Below are 17,556 nucleotides of genomic sequence, written 5' to 3' on the forward strand. Positions count from 1 at the left end.
GCATTTGTTTTTAAATTCTTTGATTTGGAGTTTTATAGACAGGTCTCACTATGTAACTCTGACTAACTTGAACTACAATGTAACCTCTGCGTGTTAAGATTATAGGTGTATACAAACATATATACCACTTTCACAATCAGCCTTTATGTATGTGAAAATTACAGCTTTCAATGGCCAGGTGACTTCGTATATTTTATAGCTAGAAAGCCCATGTTTCTCTCTCCCTCAACACTTTTTGACTTACAAAGTTCCTTTGTACTTCCCGGACTTACTACCAACATGTAAATGGAAGAATCATAGACTATGCACACAGAACTCTCACTTGAACCATACTGGGCCAGATGTTTCTCTAGTCTGGTACTATAGGAATGGTGGAAGAGACTCACTTCAGCAGTGGCTTATCACTCCTAATTTGTGAACATACACAGACAACTCTGTCTTTGTGACTCCCACAAACCTTAGGAAAATGATACTCCACAAAGTATCAGTCACAACACAAGAATCTGAAGTAACACTTCGACTCAGTTGTCATACAAAATAGGTTGTGATGCTAACTAGTTAACTATATGGTAAAACAATGGATGATTTGTGTAAAACAAGTGTCATAGCCTTTCTGTCAAGATTTTTGAGTACCACTGGTGCCTTCCTTCATCTAGTCAAAACTTAAAAGTAGTCATGAGGAAATCGCAAGTCATTTCTGAAAACTCTCCCCATGTTCACAACCTGCTATTTCCAGCAAAGACTCAAAGAGCACATTAAATAGAGAAAACGTTTCTTTTCTGCTCTTGACCTCCGTGGTCATAGAGCTATGAGATTTGGGAAGGAAGCAGGTTTGAAACATTATGTCTTGGCAATAAGACTCCAATCATCACAGTGGTAAGCAAAAAATATTTATTTGTAAGGCGGCTATATAGGGATTTTAAAAAAACCACACAAGCATTGCTTCTGAAACCAAAGAAGTCATTTACTGTGCTCCTGGTGCTAATGAGCCAATCTATAAAAATGTATAACTCAAAGCTCTTTAGCATCAACTTTTGTTTTTTCAATGCTAGCCTCGGTTGACACACACACACATACACACACACACACACACATATACACAAATGTTAAAAGAAATATAAAGTCCATGCAATAGGCTACCTTCTAAAGTCCAGGTAAATCTCAAACCATACAAAAAGTTCTGAGCAATAAAGTACAATGATCAAAGTTGCTAATCCAGGTATTTGTCATATTGTCTGCACCAAGTCCAAATGTAAATGCTAGGGAAGGAAGCACAGCATGGATAATAATCATTGCTTGATAAATGCAAAAAGTTGGATTCCCTGGCACCACTGCTTTCCAAACTCACCTTCCATAGGTACAAAACCCGGGAAAATGTGTCCATTTCCAATGGCACAGCGGTTTGCAAAGGTGTTACAAACTGTAATATTTCTTGACTAACATTTTAGATTAGGCCCTCTGACTTGTTGGATTTTTAAGAGTGTCAGTGAGGAGAGAGAAAGAGAGATCTCAGAATAAAGAGTAGCAGTTGGCATGTTAGGATACAGAGGCACGGGCCAGCCAAGGGCATCAGAGTAGCAAGTGGTAGCTGGGGAAACAGGAAGAGCAGGGTGGCTCCGCCCTGGGTATCTAAAACTCAAAGAATGAAGTACAAAGTTGAGGACACAGCTCAGTGGCTGGTGTCTGCCTGACACACGCAAGGCTCTGGTTTGATGCCCAACGCTTAAAAGAAAAGGAAATAGAGTTCAACCTCAGGGCTAACTCTTATGTTGCTGGAGGAGAGAGAAAAAAAATGGTATTTGTAGCAGCTCCAAACTCCAGTGAAAGAAAGGTTTATGACTTACTTTCCTCTTGGGAGCTGTGACACACTGGATCTCAGAAAGAACACAGCAGTCTCCCTTTATCTGTTTTAGCTTCCCTTGATTTCAGTTACCAGTGGTCAACAGCAGTAAAATGTAATTAAATAGAAAATACCAGAAAAAACTCAGGTTTTCAGTACCTTCTTACAATATACTGTTAATAACTGTTTATGATTACTTTGCTTATTTCTCTCTGTATTAATTTCTTAGTTAACTTGAATCATGGGGATGCTAGAAAGGGTAGCATACATACATAGGGTTTAGCACTACACATAGTTTCAGGCATGAGGAAGAGGCACTGGAATGTAGCCTGTGGGTGTGGGTGTGGGGCCACTGTGTTGGAATTTAAGTTCATAAATGTCTTTCCTAAAGAAAGTTGGCATAGCAACCCTAAAACAAATGATCTATACATATGCAATACAACAATCAACAGAAATGTAGAATCATGTACAAAAAAAAAGGAAAGGCACTAGTCCCAAGAACTAACTGCCCATCTAGCAACCAAGGACATTGCTGATTCAGCAAAGAAGGAGGCTCCCTTGCATCAATCGATAAGAAGCAAGTCCAGAAAGGAAATGCAGGTTTCCTTTTTTAAAGAACTGTACAAAAGGCCAAGAAGCTTCAGAACTAAATAAATCTCAGCTCGACCTGATAATAATGTACCAGAAGCAAAGCTGCAGATGGTGGCATGCAGTGGAATTCAAAACAAGCATTAGAATGGAAACAAATAACTGTATCTGCCAGGTTTCAGTAGCACAGACAACCTGAAGGCTGGCATCATTTGCTGTGCCTTTGGTGCTGGTGAAGACACAAGGTGTTAACTACTGGGACGGGCACCCCTTGTGTTTGGATGCTCATCAAGCAGCTATTTCTTAACGTAGAGACTTTACAAATTGATCAGAGTCCACTGGCCAGGAATGATTAGTATGGTAAGCAAGACTACAATGTCTGAGAACTCTCATCAGGAGTCTGGAACTTTCACTTTTTTATTTTATTTCTCTTTAAATCATTCAAAAACTTCAAACATATTCATCAGTTAATGTCTAGGCTCTCTCCAATTTCTGGCTATTATGAATAGAGAAGAAAAAACAAAACTGGATGAGTAAGTATCTTTGTAGTAGGATATAGAGTCCTTTGAGTAGATCTTGGGGTAGATCTATCCCCAGCTTCCTGAGGAAGTGTGACACTGATTTCCATGGTAGTTGTACAAGTTTACACGTCTCCTAGCAATGGATGGGTCTCCCCGCTGTCCTACCCCCCACCCTTTCCCTGCATCCTTACTGCTATGAGCTGTCGTTTGTCTTATTAATCTTGGCCATTCTGACCTGGGTAAGAAGAAATTTCAAAACAGTTTTTATTTGTATGTCCTGTATAGCTAAGGATATCGAACATTTTATTAAGTGCTTCTTAGCCCAACCATTTTTGTTGCATCTTCTGAGAACTCTCTGCTGAGTTCTGTAGTCAATTTTTAAAGAGGGTAATTTGTTTTCTGGATGTTCAATTTTTTAGTACATTTACACAATACAACATTAACCAGCTGTTAAGAGAAATGAAACCTGAGTGAGATAACCCAGGCCTAGGAAAAACAAATGTGTATTTTGTATTTGTGGATGTTTTAGATACATATGCATATATGCTTTTAAGTTTTAAATATCTTTAAATTGATTGAATAACCACAGAAGCTAAGCTAGTACCAAGGTAGAATCGGGGGATCTACCAAGGAAAGGGAGATAGAGTATAGTGTTATAAAGAGATGAATGGCAAACTAGAATACAGTGATTAAGTAGAGAGAATTGGAGTACAGTATAAAGGAAGGAATATGGGGAAGGACAACTGACATGAAAGGCCCTTTGAAAAGCCATATAAACACCTACTATCATAGAGGCTTCCTAATATACTACATACATATGTAATATATCATGCATATACTCATATATTATATATATATGAATTATATATTCCTAACTCCATAAACACCACAGGCTATTGTGAAGGCTAGTAGTTAATCTCTATAACCAGACAGTAGGGCTCTATTGCTGAAGAAAACATTTACTTAGGTACTTGAACATGGAGAGGTAGAAGTGGTGCCCACCTAGAAACTTCTTCCCTGTTGACTAGCATTCATGGTACTGGAAGGTACACAGCAGCCATGGTTATCTGCCCAAGATCAAACCAGTCAACATTTTAGCTTGAGGTGGGAGCTTCATGGCTTTCTACCACTAACTAAGGAGCTATGGGTCATTGATGGTTTCTCAGTCAGGGAGGGTCAGATTTATAGGATGTGGCTCCTGGTGGGTCACCCCACACTGTAGTGAATGACCTAGAAGTAATTCTAGTGTACAACTAGAAATATGTGTACAGCACACATTGGGAGTCGATGAGATACTAAATTAAAAAGACAAAAATAAAACAATACCAGGCTTTTCCTTTCAACGTACTTCTCCTATGCACTTTCTGGGTCTCATGTCTAGAAAAAGGACAGAGCTGCACAGCTAGCTGTCTTTTACAGATGATCTTATGTCCTTATGATTATTAAACCTCAAAAGGGACAGATGCCTCCCTGACCCACAGCTCACCGAGAGTGTTACAGCTCACTCTTTGTCATGGTGTGAGTAGGAACTGTGGAGATACATCCCGATGTTCACGTCAGCCACTCAAGTCAGCCTCACCTGAAACTCATTCCTTCTTCATCTGCTATAGCCAGAGGAAAAAATCAGGTTGGCAGGAGGTAAAATATAAGGTTTGGGAGTTCTTTTTATTTTCTTTTACCTAACTGCAGTCGTTCTGCAGAGCTAGGCCAGCCATTCAATCTCTGTGAGCCTTGTTCTTGTTCTTGGAATTAACTTTGGGAATGACTATGAGTTCTTTGTAGACATAAAAATCTAGTATTGTGAGGGGGGGAAAAAAACCCTAAGAAGTTATTACCTATTAACTCAGTTGCTTTGTAGGTTCAAGTGTTGTATCTGATAAAATGTCAAAGTAAATTATTAATTAAATGCGCTGACCTAAAATGAAAAGCATAAGCATTTTGGTTGACATTTATTATTTCTCTAATACGTCACCTAACAAAGCCAATAGAAAATGACTAATGATTTCACAATCAAGCTAGGCAGACCTCAAAGCTCCTCTTTTGCAACATGGTCAGGCTGCTATCTTAAGTATTTTAAATACTTTCTTCCCTTTTTCTGCAAACAGTCTCAGTCACATATGTCAGTATACTTACACTCACATGTGTGTTGAAATCAAATGGCAGCATAATCCTTAAAGTTTCAAGCATCTTATGTATATTGAAGAGGACTTGAAGGGGGTGGAAATATTAAATAGCATGAGTATTTGTTCACTGATTGTTAAATATATAAAAATGAATAGAATATTATACTTTAAAGAGATTGTAGATGATTTAATTTTAAAAGTTGCATGTATGAGTGTTTTGTCTACATATATATGCACACTATGTGCAAGCAATGCCTGTGGAAGTCAAAAGAGAGCATCAGATCTCCCTTAAATTGGATTTGTGAGCCACTAAGTAGGTATTGGAAACCTCTGCAGAGCAGCTAGCTAGTGCTCTTACTTCTAAGCATCTCTTCAGACTCCAGAATTAGGTTTGGAAATCAATTAATTTTGTCCATGGCAAACATTCATAGGGAACAGAGGACTAAAGTTCCAGTCATACCCTACTATCCTCTATTACTTGCAGGCATTTCCTATTAGTCACCCACATAGTTCCCAGTTTATTCATTTATAAACAATGCATGCAAACTGGGTCTGGTGGTTCATGATTGCATTTGGGGGATAAAGCAAATGGATATTAAGTTTGAGGTCAGTACGAGCGACTCAAAGTCCAAAAACTGTAATGTCAAAATCATTACTTCTCATGATAAAAAATTGAGAAAAAAAATCCAGCCAGAAATAAATGGATCTGCGGTAAATAAGAAACCATTAAAGTGATCTTCATAGAAAATATGCAAAATAAAATTCTTGTTTAATAAGAGGACAAAACTATATCTAGGATATCATAGTGAAGAAATATTAAAATGTGCGAAAGTTAAAAAAGCCAATGTCAGGATTTGTACGTATATCACACTTGGAATTTTCCTCCCCTCCCCCCTTTTTTGTCTAGTGGTATATTACTTGTTTCAAATACACACATGTGCATATGGGTATGTATGTTTCACATATTACATGTACATGGGTGTATGTATCCACAAGTGTGCAGAGAAATGCTCTAACCTTCATAAATCCATCGACTACAGAAAGAATTCTGATCAGATGTCAGAACAGTGCACATGCTGTTTAGGAGGGCCACTCTCAGCTTCCAATGTTTCCTTTATGAAAATAGAAAATTGGATCTTAAGAAATGACGATCAGGTATAAGCTTGGCATAGCAAACCCACTTCCACGCACTTATGGGCTTCATAGAGCAGTATGGTTAAGCAGATATGAACAATGCATGCAGTCTAAAATGAAGTCCACGGTCTCAACCACATGGGGTCCATATATGGTAGATAACTTATGTTGAGAAGGTGGGTGGAAGTGACAGAAAATCACATCATCATAGAGGTTACAACTAAAACACAAAATGCAGTCCCCATTTTGATCTCAATAGCCCTCCTGAAGGAAATATAGACTGAAAATAATCCCTGTGAGAAAAGAGCATTTGGGAAAAGATCTGAAGTAGTTGGCGCCCATTAAATGATCATTTATTCTTCATATACAAACTCTGCCTGCAGCAAAAAAACACTCAGGTACTTCAAGATTCTGAGACAACAGCTTTCTACTATGGGTCACAATGGACGCATTTATAAATTACTCATTTTAGAGGACTCTAAAAGTCTGAAGGCAAAAGATACTTCCCTATTTTCTCCTTGGTAACTGGACCATTGGGTGGCATAAACTCTTCCGCTCAGCAATTTAATGAATTTAAAGGGAACTGAGAGACAGTCACCAGTAGCATCTCATTGTGAGTGACAGTGACTTGGGTAGAGTCAAAGGAAGCCTCAGCTACTCCGATCCATCTTAAACCCCAGAGTTCGCCCTGAGCTCAGGCTTTGCATTATGGAAACCAGAGAGCCTCAGCAGGGGTGGCAGAAGGCCCTGCTGCTAAAATCCACCCCTGTTAGAGGCTCACATCTGGTGATCAGAACAGAACCAGGGAACCCCAGCGGTGTGAATGGCTGTGTGGATGTGGTTGGGAGCACACCCGTGCTTAGAGAACAGTAGCCAACTGGAAGGCTGAGCTTTACAGTCTTGGAAAACCTGCCAAGTGCACTATGCTTCTGGCCACTTGTAGTTTCTTCTGGAAAACTCTGCATATGATTTAAGCATGACTAATTAGGGCAAAATATCAATCAATCATAGTCTCTCTCTCTCTCTCTCTCTCTCTCTCACTATCACTCTTTCTACACACACACATACACACACACACACACACACACACACCCCACAGTAACAGGAAAGAAAGAATTGCAGAAACAAATAAGAACCTGAGCTGGCTTTTGAAAGTTGGGCCCCAGGCTTCTGTGTCGGCCTCTCCCACTTCTGTTGTTTGGTTAGCAGCGCACTTGACTGACCCCAGAGAATGTTTTGTTCCATTTTGTTTCTTCTTTTGGTGTAGTGAAGATAGGTGTAGAAAAATAACATCTCACATTTCAGAGACAGGAACCTGATGGACTAAGCTGATTCTTTGATTAAGCTGGCTCTTACCCCCAACATACAGGGCAATCCATAAACACCCATGAGGTTATATCCTTACGTTTTCAACCCAAATCCCTGAAACAGAACAGCAACACATACGATGCCAGCTCAGAGTGGACCTTGAGGAGGGAGGTTGGAAATAATTTTGGAGTAAAGAGATTTAAGAGAAGCTGACTAAGAAAGCAAGGATCAGAATGACTGAGATTGTTGTTGGAATGGACCACAGGAAGAAGTGGCAGTAAAGCAGGGAGGCCCAGAGAAGCCGGAAGGAAACCAAATTTGATCTGCTGTGTGACAGTGCTTCACATGATACAAAGCACCGATGTCTGTCACAAGTATAAATTTTAAAACCCCACCGATGAATTAGCATTGCCTAACATAAACCTGACACTGCTCAGGTTGCATGGCATCTATTTCAGGCACTACATAGACACACACCCAGAGCTCAGTTACCTTTCAAACTATCCTTGAGGACAGGTAACAAACACTCCCAACTTTGGAGATCAGAACATTGAGCCTCAAAGCTTCAACAAAGTCAGGAATCAATGCTTTAGCAGACACCAACTGAATGCCTAATTTGGTGCTCTACAATATAAGGGTAGAAATGCAAGAATAAGAGAGACACATAGAATTCAGGCCTCTGCCTTCAATGTACAGATAAATCCCAAATGATGATGTCTCAACATCACAACAAAGTGTACTATCCTCTAAAAGCACAAGCTTAGAAAAGCCCCAAACCAAAGAACTGTGTGCATGTTTGACAACAGTCCCTCCTTGGTCACCTGCTGTGGGGATAGCTACAGCTCCTTGCCTTGCTAGCCACGATCCAGAGGGAGCTCTGCCTCGGGCCTCCCTAGCCACTTGTTCTACCTTTGCAACTAGTGAAAACTAATCTAAACCAACACAAGTGGGTGAGTCAGCTGTGAAACTGCTCCTGGAAACGGGGAGGGGGGGGTGAGTGGGGGGGGAGAGGGGGCTGGGTGGTGGGAGAGAGCACAGATGGCGTTTCCTTTTTAAATGAAATGTTTTGGCATCAGCCTCTGTCAAGAGCTTTCCCTTGTTTCCATCTGGTTTGGGTCCTGGAACACACACAGGAGAGAATGGAAAAAGAAAACTCTAGCCGGCGTGCTAAACCACTAGAAAAAGCTAAAGTGCCTGCCAGTACTTCCTCTAGGTCCCCAGAGACCAGAGCATTCTGCTCAAAGAATGTCTTCGTGTTGTGATGAGGGAATGGGAGAGCCCTGTTCTTTAGATCTAGCCCTGTGTTGGAGAAAAATATTTGAAAGTATGTATACTTTGGAGCGGAGAGTCTCTCTTGCGGGTGGCCTCAACCCTGTGTTCTCTAGCTGTTCATCTGCACGCAGTGCACTTATCCACTTAGCTCTGGCTGGGTCATCTGGCGAGCAGAAATAACAGAAGCTGGCGTGTTGACTCACTGGTACATATTAACTTCTTGGTTGTCTCTATTGTTGGGCTCATCTCTTCAAAGGAGCTTTAGAAAAGATAATGGTATTACTATTAATTTTCACAATAAACTACCTAGAATCATAAGAACATCTTAGAACACTTCCATTATACAAATAAACAAACCAAGTTTGTACATAGCCAGGTCACTATGAGGAGACACTGAATTTCTCTGGGGAGTTGGTTTCTAAGACTCAAATATATCTACTAGTAGCACCTTTAAGTGTGTACGGGATTAACAACTTGGCTTACAAAGCTTACCATCCAGCCAAAACCGAAAGCATAACCTGTAGGAAACGAGGTAAGGCCAAGGAATGCTCATCAGCTGCTTGAGATGGTGAAGAAGGATGCTTGGTTTTGGAATTCACACACAACACTTAAATGTACCAGAAGAAAGCAGAACACAGTCATTAAGGGAATACAAACTAGGGATCCAACTGCCCAGGTTCAAAACCGGGTTCTGTTACTCATGACAATGTTCTTAAGCAAGCTAATTCATGTCTGTCTTCAGTTCCTCACCTAAAAACTGAGAAAGAACTGCGTCATACCATTCTAGTGAAGATAGGCTGGGTGAATAAAGGGAAAGAAATGGAACCAACAGTTATGACTATTTTAACCAATCGCTGCATTATTACAAAGGGAAAAATTATCAATAAACATTACAGAGAAAATTGCAGTTATATAAAACTAAAAAGACTACAAGAAACATCAAAGAATTAAGATAAAAGGGTAACTTTGTTCTGTATTTCATTGCTTTCCAAAGTTACTTAACTTCATGGCTGAATTTACATACTAAATCTTCCTAGTGGAGGCATACCCTGGCAAGTCCTATACCTATATAAAAGTCTATTAATCAACATCTTCAACATGAATAGGAAGAAACGACACATGAAAAAAGAATACTCCCTTATCACCTATAAACAGAGAAGAATCCACCCTTTCAAATACCACCTCTCCTGAGCTCAAAGGCATGGGGGTACTGAAGCAACAGCCTAGATTTTATTTTTTTAATGGAAGCACGTAAAACTGTAGAACTTACACCAGAAACAAAAAAAGAAGGGAACTATGAAGTACTCTTTAAAATAAAATTCAAGCTTCTGGCTATTATAAATATGGCTGCTATGAACATAGTGGAGCATGTGTCCTTATTACATGTTGGAGCATCTTCAGGGTATATGCCCAGGAGTGGTATAGCTGGGTCCTCAGGTAGCACTATGTCCAATTTTCTAAGGACCCACCAGACTGATTTCCAGAATGGTTGTAGCAGCTTGCAATCCCATCAACAATGGAGGAGTGTTCCTCTTTCTCCACATCCTCGAAAACATCTGCTGTCACCTGAGTTTTTGATCCTAGCCATTCTGACTGGTGTGAGGTGGAATCTCAGGGTTGTTTTGATTTGCATTACTCTGATGACTAATAGCCAGAAGCTGGAAACAACCCAGATATCTTTCAGCATAGGAATGGATACAGAAAATGTGATACATTTACACAGTATAATACTTCTCAGCTATTAAAAACAATGAATTAGCCGGGCGGTGGTGGCGCACGCCTTTAATCCCAGCACTTGGGAAGCAGAGGCAGGCGGATTTCTGAGTTCGAGGCCAGCCTGGTCTCCAGAGTGAGTTCCAGGACAGCCAGGGCTATACAGAGAAACCCTGTCTCGAAAAAAACCAAAAAAAAAAAAAAAAAAAAAAAAAAAAAAAAAAAAAAAAAAAAAACAATGAATTAATAAATTTCACAGGCAAATGTATGGAACTTGAAAATATTATCCTGAGTGAGGTAACTCAGTCACAAAAGAATACACATGGTATGCATTCACTGATAAGTGGATATTAGCCCAGAAGTTCAGAATGCCCAAGATTCAATTCACAGACTGTATGAAGCCTAAGAAGAAGGAAGACCAAAGTGTGGATGCTTCAGTGCTCCTTAGAAGGGGGAACAAAATACTCACAGGAAGAAATATGGAGTAAAAGCATGGAGCGCAGACTAAAGGAAAGGACATTCAGAGACTGCCCCACCTGGGGAACCCATCCCATATACAGTCACCAAACCCGGAAGCTCTTGTGGATGCGGAAGTGCTTGCTGACAGGAGCCTGATATGGCTGTCTCCTGAGAGGCTCTGCTAGAGCCTGACAAATACAGAGGCAGATGCTCACAGCCATCCATTGAACTGAGCATGGGATCCCAGATAGAGGAGTTAGAGAAGGGACTGAAGAAGCTAAGGGGGTTTGCAACCCCATGTGGGGAGCAATGGTGTCAACAGGCCAGATGCCCCAGCCCCTAGCTGGGCTACCAACCAAAGAGTACACATGGAGTGACCCATGGCTCAGGCCTCATATGTGGCAGATGGAGGCCTTGTTAGACATCAGTGAGAGGAACAGCCCTTGGGCCTGAGGGTGTTCGATGCCCCTGTGTAGGGGAATGCCAGGACAGGAAGGCAGGAGTTTGGTGGGGAGAACACCCTCACAGAAGCAGGGGTTTTTTGGATAGGGTTTTTTGAAGGGGAGATCTGGAAAGGGGAAAACATTTGAAATGTTCATGAAATATCCAATAAAGAATAAATTAAATAAAATTTAATACCACAAATAAGGCATTATGTCACATATTCCAGTGGACAGTCCATAGTCTAAGTCCCTCGAATGGTAAAATGTTTCAACCTTTGATATGAGTCCCATGCATTTAATACTTTCAAAATGCAGACGGTTTGCTTTCCCCAAGCTTCCTGATGAAGCAAGTGCATCCTGGAAGAGGCCAGTGTTAGTGTTCCTTGAGAGGTTCTGGGGTTAGGCCATGGAACACGAAGGTGAACAGCTGCTAAGATACAGGCAGGACCACGGGCTTCCATGCTCTACTCCACAGCCTTCCAGAGAACACATCTGCATACATTACTTCATCAGAGCACATTCAGAACATTTTTTCTTAACACTGCAATTTGGTTCTTTCTACAAATCTGTAATAATTTGAGAAAAACTAAGGATTTTCTGTCTTAACAAGATATGTAAAAGAATGTGCTAATCACAAAACATGGTTTCCATTTGCTTCTCTTGTGGGGACATAGCAGCAGCCCGGGGAAGGATACGTCCATTTATGAATAGGAAAGCTAAGAACAAATACTGTTAGCATTCTGTAGAAACTCCACCCCCACAGATACCTGGCAGCAGTCAGGTATGCTCCTCCCCACGGTTACCTGGCAATGGTCAGGTAGGCCTGGCCCTCTGAAAGGGGCTGCTTGCCCCCCTCCTCTCTCTCTTACTCCTGCTTTTCTCCCTTGCCTCTTTGTTCCCCCTCTCTCCCTATTCCCTTCTCCCCTTTCTCCACATGGTCATGGCCATACCTTACTTCTCTACTCTCTCCTTCTCTCTGTCTTTCTCTGCCTCTGCTACCCTCTTAACTCCCCTTCCCATGCCCTAAATAAACTCTATACTATACTATACTGGTGTGTGTCTGGTCCCTCAGGGGGAAGGGATGCCTCGGCATGGGCCCGCCAAGGCACCCCCTCCCTCCCACACCCCACCAGAACATATTCTTATAGCTCTTTCTCTTTTTATGATCACAACAAATATTATACATACCAAATTAAAATAAGATTAGGTAAACAGGTTGTAAGGATGAAAATTACAGAATTTCAGCAGAAAACTAAACTGTAAGAACAAAGCAATTTTAACTTAGCATGTTTCAGTTTAATTTATAGACTCAAATTATTATGGGTAGATAAGCTGAATCTTTAACCTTTGAATGTATTAATAGTTCCAAGTCTATACTCAAATCAGACAAATAACAAGTCATAAATCCAAACACCAGCCTCCAATAAGCACCTAAGATATAACTTCACCTAGCAATGTGGGAAGTGCTATGAGGAACTTAGAAGAATATATCAGCTCTTGCTTTGAACAACCTAATGATGTTTTTCACACGTGTCTGTCCATGTGGCCACAAGTACCGGTAGTTTATTTCTTTTCACTATTGGATAAATTCTACTGCAGTGATATAAAATACTTTGTTTATTCACTCAACATAGGTAGAGATTTTAATTATCTCTGATTTTTGTTGTTAGGAATTTACAATCTGTCATGTGGGAGGTATTTACTAAATATGAGTTATTTACTAAGTATGTGGCTATGTATATGGTTCTGTTATTGGCTCATTTTGTAAGATTTCATATGAACAGTTTTTGTTTATTTGCTTGCATTATTTTGTTTTTTTAGGGCAAGGTTTTCTCTGTATAGCCCTGGCTGACCCAGAAGTCATTCTGTGGACCAGGCTTGCCTTGAATTCAGAGATCCATCTGCCTCTGCCTCTCAAGTACTGGAATTTAAGGTGTATGCCACCACACCTAGCTTTTATTCACACATTTATCAATAAACAAAATAAAATAAAATAAAAGTTAACCTGGGTGTGTCCAGTGAGAAATGGTCAAATTCAATCTCCTTGTAAATAAATTGGAATGACCACCTTTTTCCTCCCAAAATAATAGCTAAAAAAAACCCAAGATAGATTCTCTTATTTCCTCACATTATAAATTATGTATGACACTGAGAAAGAAAATCACATAAACACTGGTTAAGATATTATATAAATATACCAATGCCTAGATGCATATTTTGGAAGCTTCTTTTCATGCTTCCATAGTGTTTATGCTTCATAGTGTTTAAAGGATGGTTAAAAATATTGTAGACCTTGCCTTAATGAATACAAAAGTTGCCTGTTATAAATGAAGAGTTGGTTTTCATGTACCTAACTCCCAGAAAGCACAAGTCTGACATCTTTGCTTTCACTTCAAAACCTTCCACTTGCAGTCAGCTACAAAGAAGTGGTCCCTAATAGTCTAGAGGAAATGGAAAAACCAGAGACCTTTTGCATTGTTAATAAGACTACCATTCCTCTCTCTGAATGCTGCTCCCACAACCCATTTCAAAACATGGAAGTCCTTTCTTCCAAACAGGACTAATTCTTCCAGACCTGCAATATTTGTATTTTTCTTTTGGCCTTCTTCATAGTTTATTATTGTGTGGAATTTTTAAAAAGCAATTAATGTCCACATAACCCAGCTAGCTTGCATACTTGCTTTCTTATAAGTGTATCTTGCTTCTTTTAGATGAGACTGTTATAATCCCCATTACCATTCTCAGACACTTTATGATTAGAAACAAGAGATAATAATATACACTGAAAGGCCAAAGAAAATTGTTGTCCTTCATTTGTAGGTACCAGGCAAAATTCAACTGCCTTCTGGACCATACACTTTTCATTCAGTTATGTTTCTGTAAGAAATCTCAGAGCAGTGAAGAGAATCAAGCTTTAAAAAGATTTGTATATCCTATGTCTGTGCTCAGGAAAACACAAAACAAGATTATTGGCACATACTTTGTACATTGTTGGCAACAAAACAAAACAAAAGAAAAACCTCTGGAACCCTCTGGGGTCCAAATTTCAAAACATGAAAATATTTTTAAGATATTGATCTTAAAAACAAACAAACAAACAAGAAGATATTGATCTTATCAACAAAATCCTGGGCTAGTACTGAGAAAGGCTTCTTTGAGCTGTAGAACTTGGGTCTGTGGTTAAGAGCACTGTCTATACGTCTACACTGCCTGTATTCACCTCCAGCATGCACTTGGTGACTCAGAGGGGTCAGTAACACAAGTTCCAGAGGATCTGCTTCCCCTTCCTCACCACCACCATTACACATACATGTCATAGAGACATACATGCAGGAAAAACTCCCACATAAAATAAAAAAGCAAGTATTAAAAGAGAGAGAAAGAGACAGCCAGCCAGACAGACAGACAGACAGACAGACAGAGACAGAGACAGAGACAGAGACAGAGAGAGAAACAAAGAAACAAATAATATAGTCACCTGGTTTTTAATTTAGCCTTTCGTTGGTCAGTGCTTAACTAAAGAAATACGAGCATCTTCTAACCATACCCAAAGTTGCTCAACCTAATCCAAATTGAGGAAGCAAAGAGTAGTTTTCCAGGTTGATTCCCTCACCCTCTAAGTAAATAAAAATTCTCTTCTAACAATTATTAAGACATGCCTACCAAAGTGCTATGAGCTGACGAACTTGGGTCTGTGGTTAAGAGCACTGTCTATACGTCTACACTGCCTGTATTCACCTCCAGCATGCACCTGGTGCCTCAGAGAGGTCAGTAACACAAGTTCCAGAGGATCTGCTTCCCCTCCCTCACCACCACCTAAGAGAGTCTTATAACTCTCTTAGTTTATAATTATTGGAATTTCATTCCAACCTAAGAGAGTCTTGTAAACGCAAATCTCTCTGATGAAGTCATTGATAGCTTAAAATTAATTCTGACTAATCCTTAATTTTGTTGAAAAGCTAAAAACAGGTTTTAAAATTAAAGTCTTATTCCCAAACCAAAAAGATTCTGTAAAAAGATGAATTGTGGTACGCTTACTTTATCATTCCTATTATGAGAAATATCACATGAGAAATATTACAAATGCCCTGTGCTTAGCTTAGCAACACCCAAAAGCTCATGGAAAATTTATCAGAATTTTATCTCAAGAAAAAACTTGGTTTGTAGCCACAGTAAATCCCACTGATCTCTCTATTCACAAACAGAAAGAAAAAAATAATAATAATCCAACAAAATTCCAAGCTTTAAAAAACAGACGGTTATTCTTCACATGGCAGTGGCTGTCCAGCAAAGCAATGATTTGTGAATGGAATATTATTTGTCCTATTCCAGAAAGTACCAATATTTGCCTCAAGAATAACTATTCCCAATTATTGGCAACAGTCTAGCATAAAAATAAAATGTTTAAAAAGTGAACCTCAGTCTGCTAGTAGTGACAATTATCCAAATACCAAGAAGAGTTCTAAAACAAAACTCCCGAAGGACGGACACTCCCTCTGAAGGAAAAAGAACAAATAAGGAGAGGCCTGCCAAACTCTGCAGAAACTCTTCAGGGACTGGAAAACTGAACTTCAGCATCTTTCCAGTACAAAGAAGTCATCAACAGAGGAGGCACAAGCAAACAGAAAGAGGGGATAACAAAGATGGGAAAAGAGTGGAAGGGGAGACGGTACCAAATGAACGCTACCCTCCAGATGCCTTAGAATTAACCATCTTAAAACAAATTTCATTACCTGACAGGCAGATATAAGTTAAGTATTCGCCTTGACCCCCAGTTGCCAAGAATGGAATCTTTTTCTTTGTCCTTCTCTTGACTTGGACAGCTCCCAGCATTCTTTCATCAAGAGGTGCAAAAATTTCCTTGCTGATGGCAGACTTGGCACTCATTGTAGAGCCACCCAGGAGGGCACGCAGGGAATTTTCTGAAGAAAAAGAAAAGGAAAGTTGGAACTGACAATATCGTAGAGCTTATGGGAATGAGCAGCCAGTGTTTACAGGGTACAGTGTTGCTCAGTTTGGCAGGTCAACCGCTGAGTTACAGACACATTAGCAGCAAGCTCTTGATGTCGTGCTGCCTACAGAGATGCAAAGAAAAAGGGAGTGTGTTTTCACTACCTGAAATGTCCAGCACGAGGTGACATGAACAGCAAGCAAAGGGCTCTAGGGGGTTTGCTAATGTCTACCTCAGCTGTGCCTTCCCCTACTTGACAACAGTATCCATCCTCTTCCTCCTTTGCCAGGAAGGATTCACACTTGCAGTTGAGAAGTCTTTCCACTGTCTAACAACCCTTAAATTGAGTTCTTTATGCCTCTTCCAAATCTCCTTAAACTTCAATGTAAATACACTTTCCTAACTTCATTCATGATGGGAATAATTATGTCGTCTTCTACATAATAGCCATTTAAGGAAGGAAGACCATTAATTTTAACACTGCTCAGCTCCATGCACCTGCTAAGGAGCTCTTGCTTATTGGTCTCCTGCGGTGAAATATTGTCTGGTGTTCCACTGCACAGACTTTTCACCATCTGGACACTTGCCAAATCTTCTCCATTTTCCTTCAGCTCCAGGGGACATGGAATTTCAAACCCATGTCTGACTAGTGACAACTTTTTGGAGGTGCCACCCAGCAGTTCCGACTTGACACCACTGTGATTAACAGGTAGCAGTAGACAAACAATGAAAGAAATGAAGCAGTCTGTTTCCCCCACAATACACACACGAATGCAGTCACAGCTCTGACAATGTATTTGGTTTCTCAAATGTATGTTTCTAAGATGTTCTTAGTTCTGTTTCTGTTTTTCATGTTCAAGATTAATCTAAAAATAAACCCAGCTCAAGAGTATTAGGCAAATCTACTATAGTCCACCACTGTAGTCACACATAACCTGTGATTCATCACTAACCAATATTCATTCAGGCAACTGAAAAATAATTCACAATTAGGCTCAAGGAGAAAGCTCACAAAAACACAAGAACTCCAGTTCAATTGCCAGAAGAAGTGGTTAGCTGTGGTGGCATGCATTTGTAAACCCAGGGCTCTGAGGATAAGGTAGGAGAGATCCCTCAAGCTCCCTGGCCTGCCAGTCTATTCTACTGTTCTACTCAGTGAGTGCCGAGCCAGTGGAGCTGAACAATAAAATAGGAGTACAATGAC

General features: G+C 40.1%; 1 protein-coding gene and 1 long non-coding RNA gene across 7 annotated transcripts in view; both read right to left on the reverse strand.

Annotated features, from left to right (window-relative positions):
• The window catches only part of Stxbp6 (syntaxin binding protein 6), a 233,934-nt gene that overhangs the window by 145,911 nt on the left and 70,467 nt on the right, over positions 1-17,556 (reverse strand). For all 6 annotated transcript variants that reach the window (XM_031357476.1, XM_031357479.1, XM_031357477.1 and 3 more), the window contains one exon: positions 16,135-16,323. In XM_031357476.1, coding sequence (XP_031213336.1) covers positions 16,135-16,288 — 154 coding nt within the window. In that variant the 5' untranslated portion in view covers positions 16,289-16,323. The remainder of the gene's footprint in view (positions 1-16,134; positions 16,324-17,556) is intronic.
• On the reverse strand, positions 1,260-8,230 carry LOC116080845. Its single transcript, XR_004114635.1, has 3 exons — positions 7,343-8,230; positions 6,090-6,184; positions 1,260-5,156 (listed from the first exon to the last, which is right to left on the reverse strand). It is a non-coding gene; the product is annotated as an uncharacterized LOC116080845 (long non-coding RNA).

Source organism: Mastomys coucha, unplaced genomic scaffold (genome assembly GCF_008632895.1).
Source record: "Mastomys coucha isolate ucsf_1 unplaced genomic scaffold, UCSF_Mcou_1 pScaffold6, whole genome shotgun sequence".
Lineage (NCBI taxonomy): Eukaryota > Metazoa > Chordata > Mammalia > Rodentia > Muridae > Mastomys > Mastomys coucha.